The sequence below is a fragment of the Aptenodytes patagonicus genome, chromosome 2 (genome assembly GCF_965638725.1).
Source record: "Aptenodytes patagonicus chromosome 2, bAptPat1.pri.cur, whole genome shotgun sequence".
NCBI lineage: Eukaryota > Metazoa > Chordata > Aves > Sphenisciformes > Spheniscidae > Aptenodytes > Aptenodytes patagonicus.
Genome location: NC_134950.1, coordinates 70,043,618 through 70,063,123, shown reverse-complemented (window position 1 = coordinate 70,063,123; position 19,506 = coordinate 70,043,618). Strand labels below are relative to the sequence as shown.

At 41.6% G+C, this 19,506-nt stretch overlaps 1 protein-coding gene across 1 annotated transcript in view; it reads left to right on the top strand.

The window, feature by feature from the left end:
- Positions 1-19,506, top strand: part of GALNT12 (polypeptide N-acetylgalactosaminyltransferase 12) — a 52,288-nt gene that overhangs the window by 25,479 nt on the left and 7,303 nt on the right. The window contains exons 6-8 of the mRNA XM_076330189.1: positions 5,241-5,417; positions 8,031-8,162; positions 16,078-16,191. Coding sequence (XP_076186304.1) covers positions 5,241-5,417; positions 8,031-8,162; positions 16,078-16,191 — 423 coding nt within the window. The remainder of the gene's footprint in view (positions 1-5,240; positions 5,418-8,030; positions 8,163-16,077; positions 16,192-19,506) is intronic.

Genomic DNA, 19,506 nt, shown 5'->3' with positions numbered 1-19,506 from the left:
TGCAGTCTTCTGTGACCCTGGCTGCCACAGGTTTGGTGGCACCAAAATGGTTGTCCCCTAACCAGTAGGAGTTAGGGGTAGCACCGCCCCAGATGGCAGTGGTTTTCTCCTCTGAGATGGATTGTGGGAGCTTTCTACGAGGACCTTTCTACAGCTCTTTGTAGAAAGCCTCAAAGACAGCCCTCTCTGCATGCAGTTCTTGGCTTTCTGCTCTTCATGTCTCGCTTTTTGGGAGACCGAGGCTTGCAGACAGGATAAGCCTGACCCCTGCCCTCTACGACACGGAGTGCCTCTGCACTGGCTGCTGCTTTGGACCCAAGCTATCATTGCCATTGACCTCTACTAGGCTCTGGCAGCAAGTGTCATTTTTGATGTTACTGGTTCCCCTGAACCAGGTGTTTGACCCCATGGGATGCAGCAGCATGTATGAGCATTGCCTTTGCTCCTTCACCATGGAGAAATGTGGTCTCCTCGTGGGCTGGAGGAAGCATCAGAGGCTGCCTAGCACACAGGAGAAGCACAAAAGGAACAGCAGCAGAGTCCCCAGGAGCCAGCGCGCTAGGGGATGTGCACGAGCATGCTGCCGTGCCCAGCAGGGGCTGAGCAGGCACATGGGTGCACCAGCCCGGGGACTCAGGGCAATTCTCCAGCAGCCACAGGCATGCAGTGTGTCATGCACCAGGCTGAGAGCGGGGACGTGGCTCGGGGGGGGTAAGAGAGGTGCTTAAATGAGGAAGCAGCGAGGCCGGTGTGGGGTCCCTGTGGACTGCAGGTGGATCGAGCAGCTCTCTTCTGGGAGGCCAACAGTTTGCAGGACGGACTGTGCAATGGCCAGCGAATATGCCTGGGCATGCTAATTTTACTAGTGCAGATTGCCAGTAGAATCTAGGCATTTGGATCCAAATTGTGCACAACATGCTTTGCTCTATTTGATTTCAAGCCCTTGTACTCGTGCTTCCTGCGGTGAGGGTTTTTGTGGAACAGAGCAGAGCGCTATGATGTTGCTTAACTGTGTTCTTCTGGCTGCCCATGGTGCTGAAGAAGGTCAAGAGGGGTAAATCAGTGTTAATTCTGTTGTCCCCGTGGTTTCTAGACCTGCTAGACCTGAAGATTAGGAGCAGGGATACTGAAAAACGCTGTAAATTAATTCATTGTTCTTCTTGTCTCTGAAAACACCACCCTCTCCCAATGACATGAAAGGACTTGTCCTCAAGCCTCCTCTTTCTCGTACTTTGATTATTCTAAACTGAAGAGGCTGCGTGCTGAATGCAGGAACAAGTCAATGTGCCTTGATTTCAAATTGCTTAATGCTATTTGGCTGGATAAAATTTCACTTCATGGGCATAATCGGCTTTGAAGCTCCTCTTTCTGAGGGATGCAGAACATGTGCTTTCATCTTCCCCCTCCTGCACATGGAGCGAGGGGAACCTGGTTGCAGCTTTTTTCCCCCCCTCTCTGCTCTTGGTCCTGCTAGCGGCACTGCAATGTAAATTTGTTTCTGGGGACCACCGCTTGAAACACCTGTGTTCTGTCCTTCAACCCACCATCACGGCATGAGAGAAAACCACGCATGTGCAAAAAGGCAAAATTATTTACTGATAAGTCCTTTCTTCTGTTGGAAATTTCATTGCCCACGGGCCTGGATGATATGCCTCCGATCGCCTGGGGTCTTCTCTCTTCTGATCTTTTTGTATTGTTTCTTTCTGTCCGCATCTGGAAATCTGTCTTGCAGTGGGAGCAGCCAGGATGGGTTCATGCAGCTGAGGAGGCCCCTCCGCCCACCCAGCTCCCAGCAGATCATGCATGAGCACCACGCAGGGGGGCTCAGCTGCAAGCCGGCAAGCAAAACTGCAGCAGAGAGAGGGGCAGGAACAGAGTATTTTCCACAGTTTGTCTTTGTTCAGGAGGTGGCATCCTTTTTTATTTTTTATTTCTTCCAGAGAGTCCTGAAATGTTAGAATGGAGGTGGTAGAGCCTATAGAGCTTTTCTTATTTAGTGTTCATTGACCCAGCAATTAAGTCAGTTGTCCAAAGACCCTGGCAGGGATGGGGATCCCAAGACGAGATCTGTGCTTTTACTGTAGCTTTTCATAATGCCGCCATCTGTCTCTGAAAAGAAAAGAAGAAATATCGATTGCCTGCATGCATCAAGGTGAAAGTGAAAGTAAAAATGAATGTCACCTTGTTTCCTTTTGGTGCTCAAGGAAAAAAGTACGCTTTTATAATGAGCTGCGAGCTAGCCAGGCCTAGTAAAGAAACATATTTTCATGCACACGAGCATGCAAAATATACATGAAATCTAATGTGCTTCTCTGTTAAAGGAGGTGCGAATAGTTTTAGGGGAGAACCTTCTTCAGAGTCACTTATTTAGCATTTAGTAGTCAACTTTGGTTTCTCTAGTGAATTCCTTGCTTTCTCTCTCTTTTCCTTGCTCTTCATTTGTACCTGATTTTATATAGAGGTCAAAACATGTTTTCCATTCAAGAAAATAAATAAACCTTTGAGGAACTGCGTAGCTGGATTATACTTAATTTTTTTGTAATAGGAAGGCAAGAGAAGTTTTGAACTGTTCTAATAAAGGAAGCAGAATTTAATGAGCATTGCTCATTAATGAGCAACCTACAGTTTTTTTTTTTTTTTAGAGAAATTCAGAATTTTAATTATTGAAAAAATCAGCTGTTGTGGAATTCTCTTTTTGGCAGCAATTTAACAGAGATATGGTCAGTCTGTTTCACTCCATTTAAATCAGACTTTATCATGGAAGAGTAGAAAAATGTGCTTCCTTCTTAACCGTACATTTTTACTTTGGTAGTCTTGATGGTCCATTCCTCATATCTTGTTTAAAAACAGATTGATCAAAACAGTTATGATCAATTAAAAAATGCTTATATGGAATCTAACAAATATGGAAATTGTTAAACTTTAATAAATTTAATGATGCTTAATACTTGCTGACAAACAAATCTTGCATGATAAATTTCAACTTTAAAAAAGTAATCTTGGATATAGAAATAATAATGTAAGAAAGCTATTGTTTTGAAACAAAAAGGGAGGTCTTAAAGTGAAAGTGGATAGCTGGTTTCTTAGCAGCTTTCAAAATGGCAGTAGTGTAACTTACATGTGGAAATATGCAAATTGTTTAAAAGATCAGCACAGAATTCTAGATTTCTTGTATAATTCCTGTAATCATCTGTCTGTTCACACAACAAATATACTGCTTCCCCAAAAAGCAACAAAAAAGAAGAAACAAACCTCTCATGAAAAGCAAGAAATTAAAATTTTAAATCCAGGAAGTAAAGATTATCCAATGCTCCCTATAGTTGAATAATTAATTACCTATACCTTTAAGGAAACCGTTTGTTTTAAAAGTAAACATGTGTATTAGAGTGCTTACAATTTTGTTAAGCACAGTATTGTGCCACATCTGAAGGTCTGACATCATTATCCAAAACAACGGAGACAACATTCATTGATTTCTAAATTAAGAAATTTGAGAGAAATCATAAGTAACTTAAAAAAAAAAAAAAAAAATTAGCAGTCTGAAGACAATGTCCATCTTGTGTATGCTGAAAGCCTTCATCTGTAGTGACTTTCTAGATCCCTGAAAGTCCCAGGGAGAGGGATGGGACAAGTCCCATCACTGATCTGTTGTCGTTGTTATTATTTGCTACCTCACAGCTTTCACTCCTGCTGTGTTAATTTGAATAACATGTAATTAAAATGTATGTGCTATACAAGAAGGTTGTCAGGGAGCAAACCTCTCTACCCATTAAACATATCTCAGCTAATTTCCCTTGTCCTTCATTTACAAAGGAAAGATGAGCTGCCACCTACGCAAGGTTGAATACATGAGAATTATCTCACTGGAGTGCCAGTTCTCAAAAAACTTCTGTGGAAGGTCTATCGGAGCCATTGGTGATAGTCTCAAGTTTGTCCAAGTGCAGCAACATGTCCTGCTCCCATCTGACTGAATTTCAGAAATGTTGTTTCGGGCACCCTTCAGAAACAGGGTGTCTGCCACATGGTCGTCATGCACAATATTAAATAGGAAATACTTAGCTGTGCTTTTCTTTCATTATATCAAACTTGAGATTAGAACGGATGATGGGAAAGTGGCTGTGTGGATGAGCTGCCAAAAGTCCACCATTTTCAAAGGAGAAGAGTATAATTACAAAAATTTGCACAGAGTACTGAGGCTAGCGTAGCTGCTTGGTGGTCATTTATGGGCTTTATCTCCAGGGCAGTAGGTTTCCCGACCTGGGGAGCCAGAGGCAGGAGGATGAGGACAAGGGCAGAGTGAGTTCTGCCAATTCCACACTCAGGTTCAAGTACCTTCCTTGACAGCAGGTAGGAATATCGCTTTAGACAGGGGAGGTTGTGTCACTAATGTTGGTTGGACACCATGAGTTAGTTACAGAATTACTTTGCGTTTTCTTTTCATGCGTTGAGTCTGGGGTTCCTTTCCCAGCTTTCCAATGAAAAAGGTTAGTTATATTGTTATGACCAGGCACCCATGCCTCTCTTCTGAAATGGTGAATATAGAAATGGGAACACAACTTATCATTCTCCAACAATATGACAAGCTTACCTGTTTTGTCAGGTCAGCTTTCCAGTAGAATGTGGGCAAAGATTTCTGGTAAGAAATCAGTTATTGGTCATTGGTTTCTTTCCAAGATGGCTATTTGTATGGTTAATTTGGACAAGAAACATGTCTCTTTTTTTCCCCCTTTCCCCCCCTTTCCCCCCCTTTCCCCCCCTTTCCCCCCCTTTCCCCCCCTTTCCCCCCCTTTCCCCCCCTTTCCCCCCCTTTCCCCCCCTTTCCCCCCCTTTCCCCCCCTTTCCCCCCCTTTCCCCCCCTTTCCCCCTTTTCCTTCTTTCCTTTTTCAATAATGCCTGTATAACTTGAATTGTAGACCACAGTTAGACCTGCAGAAATATTGTGGGCCATTTCTTATCATGCCTTCAGAGAAAGTGAAGCTAAGAAAGGGATAATTGCACACCAGATAAAACCAGAGATGGGGTTATCTCCTTGTAACTCCCAGTGATTTGCTCTGAGTTCACAAGGATGTCATTTCATCCAGCTTATTCATCAAATGAGACACAAAATTATTGTATGTGTTGCTTATAGTACGCTGTGATATTCTTGAGAAGGTATTATCCTTACAAAGGCTTATTGTTACTGTATCCTTCTGCTTGCAAAGAGTCAAATTAATGATGCGCAATGTCAATTCTTTGTTCAGATATGGCAGTGTGGAGGAAGTCTTGAGATCCACCCGTGCTCACATGTAGGTCACGTTTTCCCCAAACAAGCTCCGTACTCACGGTCCAAAGCTTTGGCAAACAGTGTGCGTGCAGCTGAAGTGTGGATGGATGAATATAAAGAACTTTATTACCACCGAAATCCACACGCTCGCCTGGTGAGTTCAAGTCCATTGTTCTTGGAATTTCAGTAGAATTTGTTTTCAATGAAATAACTATTAATTTAGCTAATATTTAACATGAAGCGCTTTTTATGTTTATTTCTTATTTCTTCTGAAACGTTTTCCCAAACACAGAATAAGTGTATATATTGTTAATTTTTAATTCCTTGAAAAAAATCAGAAATTCTGTAAGACCAGAAGGTGGCCACGTTTGTGTCAATATTGAATGAATGAATGAATAAATGAAAGAATAAAGTTAAGCAAGGTGACCCAAGTAAGGAGGAGCTGTTTAGCATGAAACGTATGCTTCTGTGAAACAGCTGATACAGGATTCTATCAATAAAGAGTTACAGAAGAGACACACAATTAACAAATGCTAATTGACAAGGTTCAATGGACAGTAGATCTTTAAGTGAACAGCATGGTAATAATTTTTAGCAAAATTACCTGTCTTGTGATAACTGTAAAATTTTGGACTGATGTAAGACAAAATGAATTTTTCTGTTTGATTTACTGCTGCACAATGTTTGATTAAAAAAAAAAAGTATACAAAATCAATATTGCGAAGATTAAATTAATTAAAATCAGTCCTGGGAACTCAGATGAAAATGTTCCTAATAAAATGTTTGAAGTATCAGTTCTGTTTTCAAAAAAAGTAGTTAATATTTTTATTTTCCATGAGGAAGAAAATACAAGTTGTTTGCAAAATTTTTCAGGAGATAAATACTATGAAAATTGAGTAGGTCAGAATGGTAAAGCAGTGTGCAAATTAATAGCTTGGATATATTTATCGTGAGGGGCCTGTAGGCTGGAAGACAATAACAGTGAAATATCCTCACAATGTCTAGAAATGACTTCTATGAACCTCTAGCACAAAGTCCAAAATTCAGGGCTAAAAGAAATCGCTCTCTGCTGTTGCTTGTTTCTGGAGGTGCTTAATCTCCCCAGGCACTTCTCTTTGCACAGCAAGTTTTCCGAGTGCCGGCTTTCTGGTTTTGTGCATGGGGTCAACTGCCCTGTGGTGGGCTGCTGGGCACCCACGTCTGGCTATGCTGGACCAGAGCTTAGGGACCAGGCAGGGGGACAGGGAGCTCCCTATACGTTTGAGTGGCCTACCCCAATAGACATGCCAGGGGAAAAAAATGCTCTTGAAACCATTACGCTTTTAAAAGACACGCTGGAGGACACTGGGGAAGCTGAATTTGGTTAGCTTCCGTCTCGTGTTCCTTTGGATTAAACTGGGTAATTAGATTATTATAGTGTACGCATTTGTAATAATTGTTTCACTTTAACATCATAAAAGCCATTTAGGTTTTATTATTAGAGTCTGACTTTGAGAGAAATACGGGGTTTGTGTATCCAAAGACGGGAGCTCCCAGGCAATGCCAGGCTGATTCTTCTTGTCATATGCAAAGAGAAAACAGCAATAAATGCTGACAGTTTTTCTTGTAAAGTTCTGGGCAGTTGATGTCTGTGATGACGGAACTTTAAAGGGTATTTGTGTGTTAGTATTGGAAGTTTTGCATATTGGCTTATTGTAACACAGTGGATGTAAGCTGAGACTCGTGCGGTTTTTTGCATGTATCAAAGCTGCCGCCAGTGCACTCTGGTTTCCGTAATACTCTGTGCACCACTTGTTGCAGCAGTTGAGTTCAGACCTTTTTACTTCATCGAACCCAAATATTCAGTTCCACAGCATAATGGACAAATGATTGATGCTATGGCTGCAGAATTTGGTTCCATAAAGTTTCGCTTCAAGATTAATGTTCAGACCTCAGAGCTAATATGTCATGCTGTTTGTTTATTCAAGCAGGCATCTCTGCCTCTGTTTTACATCTGCTTTGTGTTTTCGGTGATATTTCCACAGCTTTGAGAAATGCAAATATGTTTGTGGTTTGATGAAAGTGTGTCAAGTGACCTGTAAAAACGTGGGGGCTGCAAATGGTATCTCATGCCTGACTGTCTGAAGTCCCCATGTCAATATAAAGATAGATTTTTTTTGAAGACAGACATGAAAAGATGTGAACTCTGCTGCAATCTATAGACAGGGAAAAGTCTGCAGTGAAAGCTTTTCTCTAGAGGTTTAAGATTTCATACTCCTCACCCCCCAAAACTATGAAGTTCAAAGGAAACATTAGCAGATTTTACAAATGTCATCAGCTAAGTGTAAAACTGTCTGTACAGGTAATTTGCAAACAGATGGTGGAATAATCTAAAATTCTCAAGATTCATTCACTGCTTTTGAGATTTTCAATTATCCAGCTAAATGAAGTTTTATTTTCCAATATGCCTTCTCAGTTCCTAGCAATCTGTATTCAAGGATTTCCTTACTTGCAGATTCGGGGAGTTTTCTCAGATGAACTGTCTTCTAGAATATTTTAAAGTTTTACGTGCACCATTCCAATTTTTTTTTGTCAACATTTAACAAATGTAAGGATACTGAAATCAAATCCAGCACCCAAACATGGGGATTTTTCCTGGCTAAAAGTCCTACTCATCACTTTAGCATACGGTTCCTAATAATGTATACAGATAATTTAAAAGAGAGCATCTGTTCTGGTTGGGTTTTTTTTTTTTTTAATCATCTTTTTTCTTTTTTTTTTCTTTCAGGAACCATATGGAGATGTGACAGAAAGGAGACTCCTTCGAGAGAAGCTGAAATGTAAGGACTTCAAATGGTTCTTGGAGAATGTGTACCCGGAGCTTCACGTACCCGAGGACAGACCGGGCTTCTTTGGAATGGTACGTGGCTGCTGAGAAGGGGCCTCCTCGCGGCTCTCTGAGCTCTCCTGCTAACTCAGTATGAAGGTATTTTTATGCCAAAATCAGTTTGGGATTTTGGTAGAATTCAGTTAGAATTGGTAGGCTTTAAAATGTGGTTTCTATCAGAATCTTTATTCTAGGAGATGCTGTTGATGAAGGAGTTCTGTGAGAGGGTAGGAGAACAGGTAATGTTGCCATAAATTACACCTTCCAAGTGACATCTTGGGAGTGTTAAAGGCAGCAAAGGATGACTTATTTTATTTCTTGAAACGTTGCATAGCAAAAAAAGACAGCACCAAAGTGTTTTAGTCATTAGTTGTCGACTTGAAAATAGGAAGAGTGTGCTTTGAAACGTGTATTTGCACATTTTATCTGATGAAAACTATGATGCTCTGGTGATGGGAAAGAGCTGGTGCTGCGTGCTCCGAGATCATAGAGGATTCTGTATGTCAAAACCAACACGTTAATTTTTGATCTGGAGGTCGCTTTAGACCAGCATAGGTTCACAAGCAATTTTCATTGGTTCAATATCAGAATCCTCTTCTCCTTTTTTTAAAAGTCAACAACTTTCTATGCTATTTGCAGCTTACAAATAAATTTAAACTATAGCTCCATGTATATCACATTACTGTAATCTCATTTGGAAGGGATGAAGGCAGAGATGATGCAGCAAATACCTGCTTCCTCTGAAAAATCGGCAGATACCTGCTGCATGTCTCATTAGGAAGACAAGACTGACCTTTCTGCCAGGCAAAGATATAAAATATGTTCCTGATTACCAATGCCACATTGACTTAGAAGTACTTTTGCTGGTAACTCGATCACTTTGCAGATCTAGCTAAGCTGCATTCCCACACTGCTGCATCGCATCCAGCCCGTATCACAGCAGTCTTGTCTTGCTGCCATCTGCGCTTCAGTTACTCAGTCTCTGCTGGATCTCCTTCAGTGGAGGAAAAAACCTGATCACTGTGGGCGTACAAAACATACAGGAACCAAGTCTCCTCACAGTCTTCCCTAGCAGCTTTGTTACCTGTGGAACGAAAAAGAACCTAATGTGGAAACACTGCGGTTTCCCACAGGGGGGCTGTAGGAGCTCCCATAGGGAGTGCATCAGTTGGCAGCAAAGCCCTTAGGAGCCTCTGAGAGAGCAGCCACCCTCCTCCATTGGTCTTGGAGCTTGCACTTGAGTTGGTATCTCTGTGTGATCACTGGCATGAAAGGTAATATCCACCATTATGCAGTACCTTGAACAGACCCTGGTACAACATCGGTTTGTTTTTCGTTGTTTTGTGCTGGATCGCTAATTGACAAGGTCAGAGACAGTTAAACAGTGACACAGTTGAAGCAATAAGACATTATAAGACTTACATTCCGGGAGCATTTCAGTAACGTTATCCTCCCCTCCACCTCCATCCTTCACCCTCCAAAAGAAAGCCTAGACTGGTGGCAGTGATAGCGCTTCAGCCTTCTAGGGAGGGGAAGGGATTTCTGCAGTTTCTTTCACGATTTAACTGCACATGTCATCCTCAAGAAAGGTGTTGACAATACCTAGAAATAATAATTCTTGTTCAGAGCTGCTTGAGGTATCTACAGCGTAATTTAGGTGTGCTCTGTATATTTCTCTAAAAACAGTTCTTAAATGCTGTCATCTGGTTGTGAGTATAATAAGAATACACCATTTTTTTTGGCAGGAAGAATTTAAAATGTTATTAAAGTACAGTTATACTCTAAGAAAGTGACAGTGCAAAAATGACACCTACTGATTAAACTGATTTGTGGATATTGAGTCCCATCTGCTAACTTCAATGAATCATTGATCGTGTTCTTTACTCCTGCCTTAGCCGTGTAGTGCTTTTCTGGTTCACAAAAACACTGTGTTTAAAAGTGTCAGCTTTGTTAACAGCTCGGTTTAGTGTGAGGTTATTTAATTGTTCAAAGAGATTGCAAAGGAATATGGGGATTTCTCCCTCCCTTGAAAATCTTTACACTGAAGTTGAAAATCTTTCTGAGATTACCCATAGGTCAGCCATATGTTATTGAAATAAATGTAAGAATTATTGAGCAGCATTCAGTGCCATGCACTGACAAATAGGCACTTGTGCTAAATTTTTTCTCTTGATACGTAGATAAAAATATCTATACTAAGCTTGGTTGTCTAAAAAGTTAGCTGCCTAAAACTTTACTTAAACATACTGAATTTTAATTTTTTTTTGCCTGAGCTATGATTGCATTCTTATAAACTGCCTGAGGCCTAGAAATGAGGGAAATATCTTCTTACTTGTTCTTGGGCTACATGCAGCTTTGGAACTTTGTGTGGGACATGAACTAAACCTTCTGACTTCAATAATTTATTGGGGGGCGGGAGGGAGCGAAGCTGGTAGGCACTTAGTGGGTTAAAATAAGATGATGTCAGCATTTCTGGAAAGGCTGATAATCCCTTTTAGGTTCTTGTATAGAGCACTGATGTCTCTCTTTTTCTGGCATAGCATCTGATTTGGCCATCCTTGAGCATGCACTTACGGGCAAAGTATACACTGTACTTGTGCTTCAGCTGGTATGAAATCTTAAAAAGACCTGAACCCCAGGTCTGTGCAGATTGCCCACCTAGATACCCCAGACTAGGTCTGCTTAAAAATCTTGGCTGCCCTGGGAAGGGATGGTGTGGGCACCTATAGGAAGAACTTTGAGCCATCTTGTGTGTTTAATACTAGTACTGTGACATTGCTGCATTGTGCAGCTAGGTGAAGATAGAGGAGCTGGGCAGCTCTGTGATCTTTTCATGTTATTGGTGACTGTGGAAATGCATGGCTGCAAAGCAAGGGAATAGTCAGGGTTCCCCTCCCCTCTAAGGTATACTAAGTATTGCTGGCATTCAGGGTGCATATCTGAGGATAAAGATTATGGTCAGTCAGTGAATTTGGCTTTGAACTTGGCATCCAGATTGGTTTTAAAAGACAGTGTTGACACAAAACTCAGGATTTTATCTCTCCTTTTCTGTAAGTTTGATCACTAGGCAGTGAGACCGTATTATGTTCTGATATGAGTTCTTCTTCTTTGTTCTTCTTAAACAGTTTCTAGCTGATCTTTCTTCCAGCTGAATGTGAAGCAACTAAGCTGATAGATGTCTGTTGTGACTCTCTAGCTGATGGCTCTTTTCACCACCTATCCTTAAAGGCATCTGCGACTGACTGAATCAGTTGGGAGACTGATGAATTGAAGACTTGAATTTTTCTATTGGCAGCTTCCTTCCACATTTTCCCCCAAGACCATCTCCTCTTCAATGAATTTCCAAACGCTTAGTCATAATTTTCTTTTAATTTAGACCAGATATAACCTTAAAAAAAAAAAAAAAAAAAAAACAGGAAGAAAGATTTTAAGCCTTTAAAACTATGAAGAATTTTGTTTTGTTGTGACATGAAAGAGAACATTTTGTAAATTATCTAAATAACACATGATATATATATGGACAGGCTTACAGAAGAAGAGATCTTAGCTATGTGGTTTCAGTTATGTAATCAAAAAGACTATTGCATGTCAGGTGTTACAAGTTCTCAGAGGTATCAGGCTCCAAAACAGCCTCCTCTAGTGTATACCTCTAAAACTGCATTATAATACAATTTGTAGAGCTGCGGTTTCCCATAGGGAGATTGAATTGGTACCCAAGATTATGGCTGACTAGACCTGGAGATCTGATGCCCATCACAGGAAAATATGCACCACTCCATTGGCTGTACAGCCTCTGAAAGCTTGAGACAGACTTTTTTTAAAGGAAGTGGGAGAAATTCAAGTGTTTGATATTAATCTCAAGTGAACACACCGTCGCTTGAGACATGTGCTTGTATGTTCTCAAGCCTCCCAGGGAGATCTGGACTTGCTGGGGTGAGCAACCAAATTCCAACAGCAGTGTCTCATCATTGATTCCTTCAAAGGATCTTAGTCATTGTTGGATACCCATTTCAGCATTGCACTTAAGAAGTTAACAGAAATCTGAGGATATTCACAATTTTTTTTCCAAAAAGGGTGATATGAAAATAGCATACACTCAGTAAAATCATTCCCTGTGACTGCTCAGATTACCTTTGAGGCAAAAGCTTACGCCTGGTCAGTACCATGAAGGTGTTGGCTTGCTACAAATTCATATCTTACTGTGTCCCACAGTATCATCTGCCTATACCACTAATGCATCAGCACCAATGCCACTGTGGCGGAACAAAGAGGATTCTGATCTATTTTGTGGGTGAAGAGAAAGGTTGGCTGTGCTCCACTGGCTGTATTTATCAACTAATATAATGAAGTTATAATGTCAAAAATCTGTTGTTGATGTTTTGCTTACAGTTATATGAAATGGATTTTATCTTTAAAAAAAAAAAAAAATGAAATAATTATTTACAGAATGCCATCTGTATTGTATTATTTTATGCAAGTGTCCAGATGTTAGGAAACAACAGATTTAAATTTTTCCAAGAAGTAAGGAGTGAAGGTCTGAGGTGAATATCACAGTAGTTGCTGTTCAGGACCTGTCCCAGCCTCCAAGCAGAATGGTAACTAAATGATGGTAACTAAATGGTAACTTGGAGCACAAGTCTTCTGAGGAGCGGCTGAGGGAACTGGGGTTGTTTAGCCTGGAGAAGAGGAGGCTGAGGGGAGACCTCATCGCTCTACAGCTACCTGAAAGGAGGTTGTAGCGAGGAGGGTGTCGGTCTCTTCTCCCAAGTAACAAGCGATAGGACAAGAGGAAATGGCCTCAAGTTGCGCCAGGGGAGGTTTAGATTGGACGTGAGGAAAAATGTCTTTCCTGAAAGAGTGGTGAAACATTGGGACAGGCTGCCCAGGGAAGTGGTTGAGTCCCCATCCCTGGAAGTATTTAAAAGACGCGTAGATGAGGCGCTTAGGGACATGGTTTAGTGGGCATAGTGGTGTTGGGTTGACGGTTGGACTCTATGATCTTAGAGGTCTTTTCCAACCTTAATGATTCTATGATTCTAAATGGCACAGTAGAATACACCTGCAACATTTCAATAGGAGGCAAAAGTTGTAGAAAGACACAGCCAGTAATCCTGCATGGGCAGAACTTTTTAGAACTGAATAATGTGTTTTAATGGCAAGGTGATCAACGTTTTTCTTGCTTCTGTTTCTTTAATGCAGCATTCTGCAAAAGAATTAAGGTAAGTCACGGAGAAAATTTTGTTCTTATTGCATGACTTGTTATTGGTGGATATGGGAACAAAGGTAGCTTCAGAAATGAATGGATGATTAGTGTTTTCATAGAGCTGTTGTACGTAAAAGGAACTTAAACTGTGTATTCTCATTTGACAAGAGGAAAAATACTACTTTCACAAATTCTCTCATACTTTTTTCTGCCTTGGAGTGGAGGGCAATTTTTTTTTTTTTTTTTTTTTTTTTGCATAAATGGTGCTGTGATCAGATTTTCAAATTTGATTATTTTTAAATCTTTGTCATTTCAGATCAGGTCATTTAACAGCTTAGTATGCACTATTCCCACAAATTAGGTCTTGAATATCTATTAGGCTTCCTGATGAAGCATGGGTGTAAAAAACATCTACCGATGTCTGATAAAACAAACTAAAGAACCAGGTTGAAATATGGACCATGTATGTTTAGGAATATGCCTGCACGTATTACAAGCATTTATGCATGAAAGAGAAAAATGAGAGAACATACGTGGTAGCATCCTGGGAGTACAGGCTCAGTTTTAAACCATCTGAAATGAAGCTTAAGTTAGTAATCTTTTACACAGCTTTTGGTTTGTTGTCTGTATTTGGGCATTGTGTAACGTGCGTAGGAGAGTTACAGTAGTTCTGGTAGTGCATGGCGTTGTAAAATAGGTTATTTAAAATTCCAGGCCACAAAAGGGAGCATGTGCTTGAGCACATGCCAGGGGCTGACAGAGAAGAGCGCACGCTCAGGGCGGTAGCGAAGGCGTTGGGTTGTCTGGAAGGGCATCACAGAAAAGTGCTTTGCTATGTTTCATCTTCCCTTGGAGCCAGTAGACAGTCAGCCGAAGTCATATGTTGTTAAACATACTAATGAGAGACCCTCTGACCCTGAGGAGGGCTGCTCACAACAACCGAAACTGATTTATGGTTTTAGAGATACAGTTACCATTTTTGAGTGGTTGTGACTTAAGTTGACATTTCTTGATGTAGAATGTAGAAACATGAGAAGCTTATTGTTTGGTTTATGTAGTTCCATGGTAGTGTTAAAAATAATCTGTAGAAGATACTTTTCTTTCCTGTTTTTGTAAGTATAATTCTTGCCTAGTGTTATGAAGGTAAACAAAATGTCTTCTTTTGACAGCTCGGGGAGGGGTGCAGTGGTCTAGCGTGTTCCCATCAAACCAAGCAACGTTTTCTGTAGAAAGGGTGCCCAGGGGATTTCTTTTGCTTCTGGTAAACTTGGACACTAAAACTAAGGATGAATTTTATCATGCACCAAATTCGGATGTTACTTTATCTTTTACTGAAAAATTACACCAAATGCATAGTGGAAACATGTTCAGAGAGGAATTAAGAGGCAAAGCCTGTAAGGGTGGGGCTTCAGTCCTACATTTATACATTTGGCTCCGAGAAGAGAGCCTCACACCCCAGCAGCCCTGCAAGGGGCCCCAAGCTGTGGCGGCTCGGTAGTCCTCCCCAGCCCCTCAGTGTATTGCTGTTGTCTTGGGCCAGCAGCCCAGGCATGCAGAGCGCCGAGAGCTTGGCTGTCTTTCAGCAGGAATGGGCACAAAGCAGTGGAAAGAAGACGTCAGGTGGCAATAAAAGTAGAAGTTGGGAAAGCAAAATATATGTAGAACACAAGTATTTAATTTTCCAACTTGTGTGGTTTGCTGTGTTGTGGGTTTGGGTCCTGCAGGGTTTGTCTTGTTTGTTTGGCTTTAGCCTTCTGCAATCCCTTTGTGTCCGTTCATTCTCCACATTAAGAACTGAGGATACAATTATCACGACTAGGGAAGAGTATTGAAATTACACCTTGCTGAAGTAACTCTTCTGAGATTTACTCTGCTTATTCTTTTTGTCTGCGATGTAATTACACTCAATAATGGGGGCATTCAGCTTGAACCTATGTTTACAGAACCTGTTTTGCTCTGTGTAATTTTAAATTTGGTTAAGTGGCTAATAGTAGGAGTCAGTAACTGTTACAGCATTGTGTAACTTATTTTCAGTTACTTTTGCCTCCTGAATACTTAAATGCAAATCCTTTTTAATTAGCCTGATTTTTTTTAAACCATGTAATTTAATATTTTAAAATTTAACCTAAAAGTTATGCAACTATTGTGTCAGAGATCAGCAACACTAGTAAAGAATTTGTAAAAGCATATCTAGTGTTTCTTTCCAAAGATAAATCCTACCCAGTTTGTTTATTTCTGGTCTTAAAATCTGACTGCTTGTTCAACCTCAAGAGGGTCTGGAGTCCTTTCAAGAACAAATCCTTCTGACATCTCCCATTTGACAAACTGAGAAAAGTATGTAGTCTTCTTTTCATAAAAAAATGAACAAGTGGATCCTGGGGGGGGAAAGTTAAAGACATGGCAGGCTCTTTTGTTCTGCATGAGTTGCTGGCTTATTGGGTTTCAATACAGCTTTTCATAGTTCCTACCTACTTCATTTGCAAATACACTGGAACACGGTGTTATTCCTAGAGGAAGCCATCGTGTCTGGCTGCTTCAATGCCCAAAGTCAAGACGGTCCCAACAGTTTTATTTCACATTAGTCTGAGAGAGATGTTGCCATTGGATCCATTTGATCTATTCCAATTAGTTTGAACCAGCTCTGGGATATAAACCTCACAGCCCAGCAGGATGGGTGTAAAGTGACTGCAGCATATCTTTCTTACTTTAGATTAATACTTTAAAATATTCTTTTGTTTTGATTAGCTGAAGAATAGAGGAATGGCAAACTTCTGTTTTGATTATAACCCTACAAATGAACATCAAGTAACTGGACAAAGGATCATACTGTACCCATGTCATGGCATGGGACAAAATCAGGTAAGATTCATGTTTTATTTTCATTTTGACTAATGCTGTGGTTGTAATGTAAAAAGTATGGTAAAAAGCATTGCAGTAGGTCTTAGAGGATATGTTGCCACAGTGAGGTGATCTTATGTCTAATTTTGATTCTCACACTGGATGCTTTCAATTTTGATGTCTCTTGCGGTCAGACATAGGGTAAAAGGTGAAAGCAAAAGAAAAGTATAATTTATAGGAAAATAGTTCTTAGGAGATTACATTTTTAAAGTTACCCATTGTTTAGCTAGCACTAAAAGATTAACTGAATTTACTGTAAAGATATCGCATCACTGGATAATAATGCTCTTACGTCTCTGCCGACGTGCGATGCATCCCTGCATCCGCGTACCTGCAATAGCAGGCACCAGACTGACAGCAGCGATGCTCTCAGAGCTGTGCAATTAGTGCTCCCTCTGCTGGCATCCAGGGAGCAGGAGGAAGGAGAAATGGAGAAACTACCTGACTGCAATATAAACCGATAAAAGAAAATATGAGATGACACAAGAGAATTGCAGAGCCTGAGGAGGGAAGGCCAAGCACAGGAAATGGGTGAAACAGTATTAGTGAAATGGGCAAAAGGCATGGGAGGGCTGACAGGAGCCAGGGAAAGGGGGCCAAGGTGACAGAGGGCAGAAAAAGTTTGGGACAGAGGTAGGGCAACGGGCGAGGAGCAGGGCATGTGCGACAGAGGAAGGAGTACTTAGGAGCTACAGGGAGGGAGCGTGAAACAAGCAGAATCACTGGAGACCCCTTTAGTGGAAAGGGGCAGGGGAACTGAATGTGGGAGCAGAGATCCCAGTTGGCAAATGGAGGTGTGAGTAGGGGTGACAGGTAGTAGTTGCAAGAGAAGTGGACAGCAGGAAGAGCTGTGGGTGGGGGAACAGAGGGAGGCTAAAATAAGACAAGATGTAGAAGCACAAGTGAGATGGGAAATGCAAGTCAGGATTGCTGAACTTGCACCTCCTTTTTCTGGCTCACAAATAGCCGTGAAACCTACCAGCAGGACATTTCTCTCCATTTCCTTCCTGTCCCCCTGCCCTTTCGACAGTCATTCTTAAAAGGTAACAGGCTGCTCCTGGTGGTGTGAATTCCTTAGCTCAGTTGGCAGGTGACGGTGGCAGGACCAAAACAGTCAAATCTCCCACGTGCACATCCACTGCTGTCAGCTGATGGAACTGATGGTGACAAGGTTGGTCATCCTCTAGTTGTATCAACGCTAAGGAGAGCAAGGCACTTCACCAGGGTTTCACAGACGTTTGCTGACAACAGGCAGCCCTTAACTTCTGTTTTGTCCTTGGAAGGGAATCTGCCATCCTAATCCCAAGCTCTTCTGCCTGCTCTCCTCCGGTCTGTTCTCATCACGCCACTCATTACCTAGATATAGCTTTAGCAGCAAACCCTCATTACAAAGCTTTGCTCCAGTACCCTGTCTTGCACCACATGTCACAGACAGCTCCCTTTTCTCCACTACATGCTATTTAACACTTTCTTTTCCATGCTGGCTGGCTCCCAGTCTTTCTCTAACGTCCTTGCTCTGTCTCTCCCCTCACTTACTCCTCCCACCAGTTACTACCCACACTAGGTCACATTTTGCTCCTTTTCACATGCCTTTCTTCTTTCCTGGCTAGCTCCCATTTTTAATCCTCTAGTCTTCTCCTTCTCATCCCTTCCTCCAGTTGCTGAGGTTGTTCCACCATTCATCGCTTTCTTCCTCAAATAGTACTCCCTGCTGCACATTCATACTGCCTCATGGTATAAAGGAGTGAAGTTTATTCTCCAGAGTACAGCTCAGTAAGTTATTCTCCAAAAACATCTTGATAGGATTTAACATTAATGAAGATTATCTTGGTCAGCAGTATGTGTCTTACATTCCAGCACACCCACCCTCTGGCATGATATGCTAGTGGCAGGTGGCTGTTTATGTAGGGGACGACTGCAAAAGCTCTTTTCACTGGAAGCAATTCTCCACTTAACGTGACCTCTGAATATCTGTGTGCACTGTGCTGGGAGGAGAGAGCTCTGTGCTCTTGATTATTTATAAAGTCCAGCACCTGCTCCCATTTTATGTCTTAGTAAGTAAAACCACTCTCAGAAAACTGAGGTCCCTGGTAATTTGTTTCTATTTTTCCTTGAATTCATGGCATAAGTGAGAGGGTTCCCTTTAGTCCTTTTGGATTGCTGTTATGTAAGCAGTAAGAAAGGTAACTGTGGGTTGTTTAAAATTAGCGTGTTCATTATAGCAAGAAGGTAAGGATACAACTACGGTGATAGGAGCTGAATGTGTATGGAAGGGAGGCAGAAAATACGCCAAACACTGGCTACTTGGTGCTTGCACCTCAGGCTGCTGCAGTTTTGTGGAAGTGTCTGCAGTAGACAAGAATGAAAGGCTTTGAAATTCAATACCAATAAAGCCCATTGCCCTTCTTGGTATGGCTGGGAAGCAGTACAGAGGGGACCAACGTGTGATGGCAGGAAGCCGACCTGACATGGTAAGAGGATGGGAAACCACTGAGCAGCCCAATTTGTCTGACAGTACCCCCCCCCAGTATTCCCATTTGCAGCTGATAGGTTTGAGGCAAACAGAGAGCTTAGCAAAGCCCTCAGGTTTTCTGTGAAAGGGGTATCAGACCTGATAACCTCACTGCTGGTTCTCCCACCCAGAAAGTACCTGTCCAGTGCAAACTTCTTCCTGTGTGCAGAATAGCGGTACCCAGGCACAGAGAAAGATGAGAGTGTGTTTCAGGGTCTGGTGAAGTAGCCAAAATCTGCCTCCATCCCTTGTACCACAAAGCACTGATGCAGCTGGGGCATATTCCCTAGATCGCCCAGAAGCAGTAGGCACTGGGTAAAAGGCCTCATCAAGTTTCCCAGTAGCACTTAAGGGAATCTACTTGTTCTCTGAAGGAAAGAAATGCAGTAAGGCTACTAGTTACTGGGCCATGGATCAGTTTGAAAATGCTTCCTTTCTGCCCACAGAACCCACTGGGCAAGGAAAGAGCACTAAAAAACACTTCACCGTTTGAGGAGGAAGAGATTTACCTCATGTATTACTGGAGCTTGAAAAAGCCCAAAGCTTGAAGTATGTATTCCATTTGAAACAGTATAGGGTAAAGAACTGTATAATGTTCATTGGGCAAGGAGGCAGGAGTGTTTGGTTGATAATACTATAACCCCAATCCTTAATGTTATCCGGGAATTAACCGTTTTACTTGCTTTTCTCCTCCAAAATCTGATGCAAGTCCTTGAGAGGCTGTTCAGGAAAGATGTCGGTAGTAAGGAGCGCTCTGACCTAGT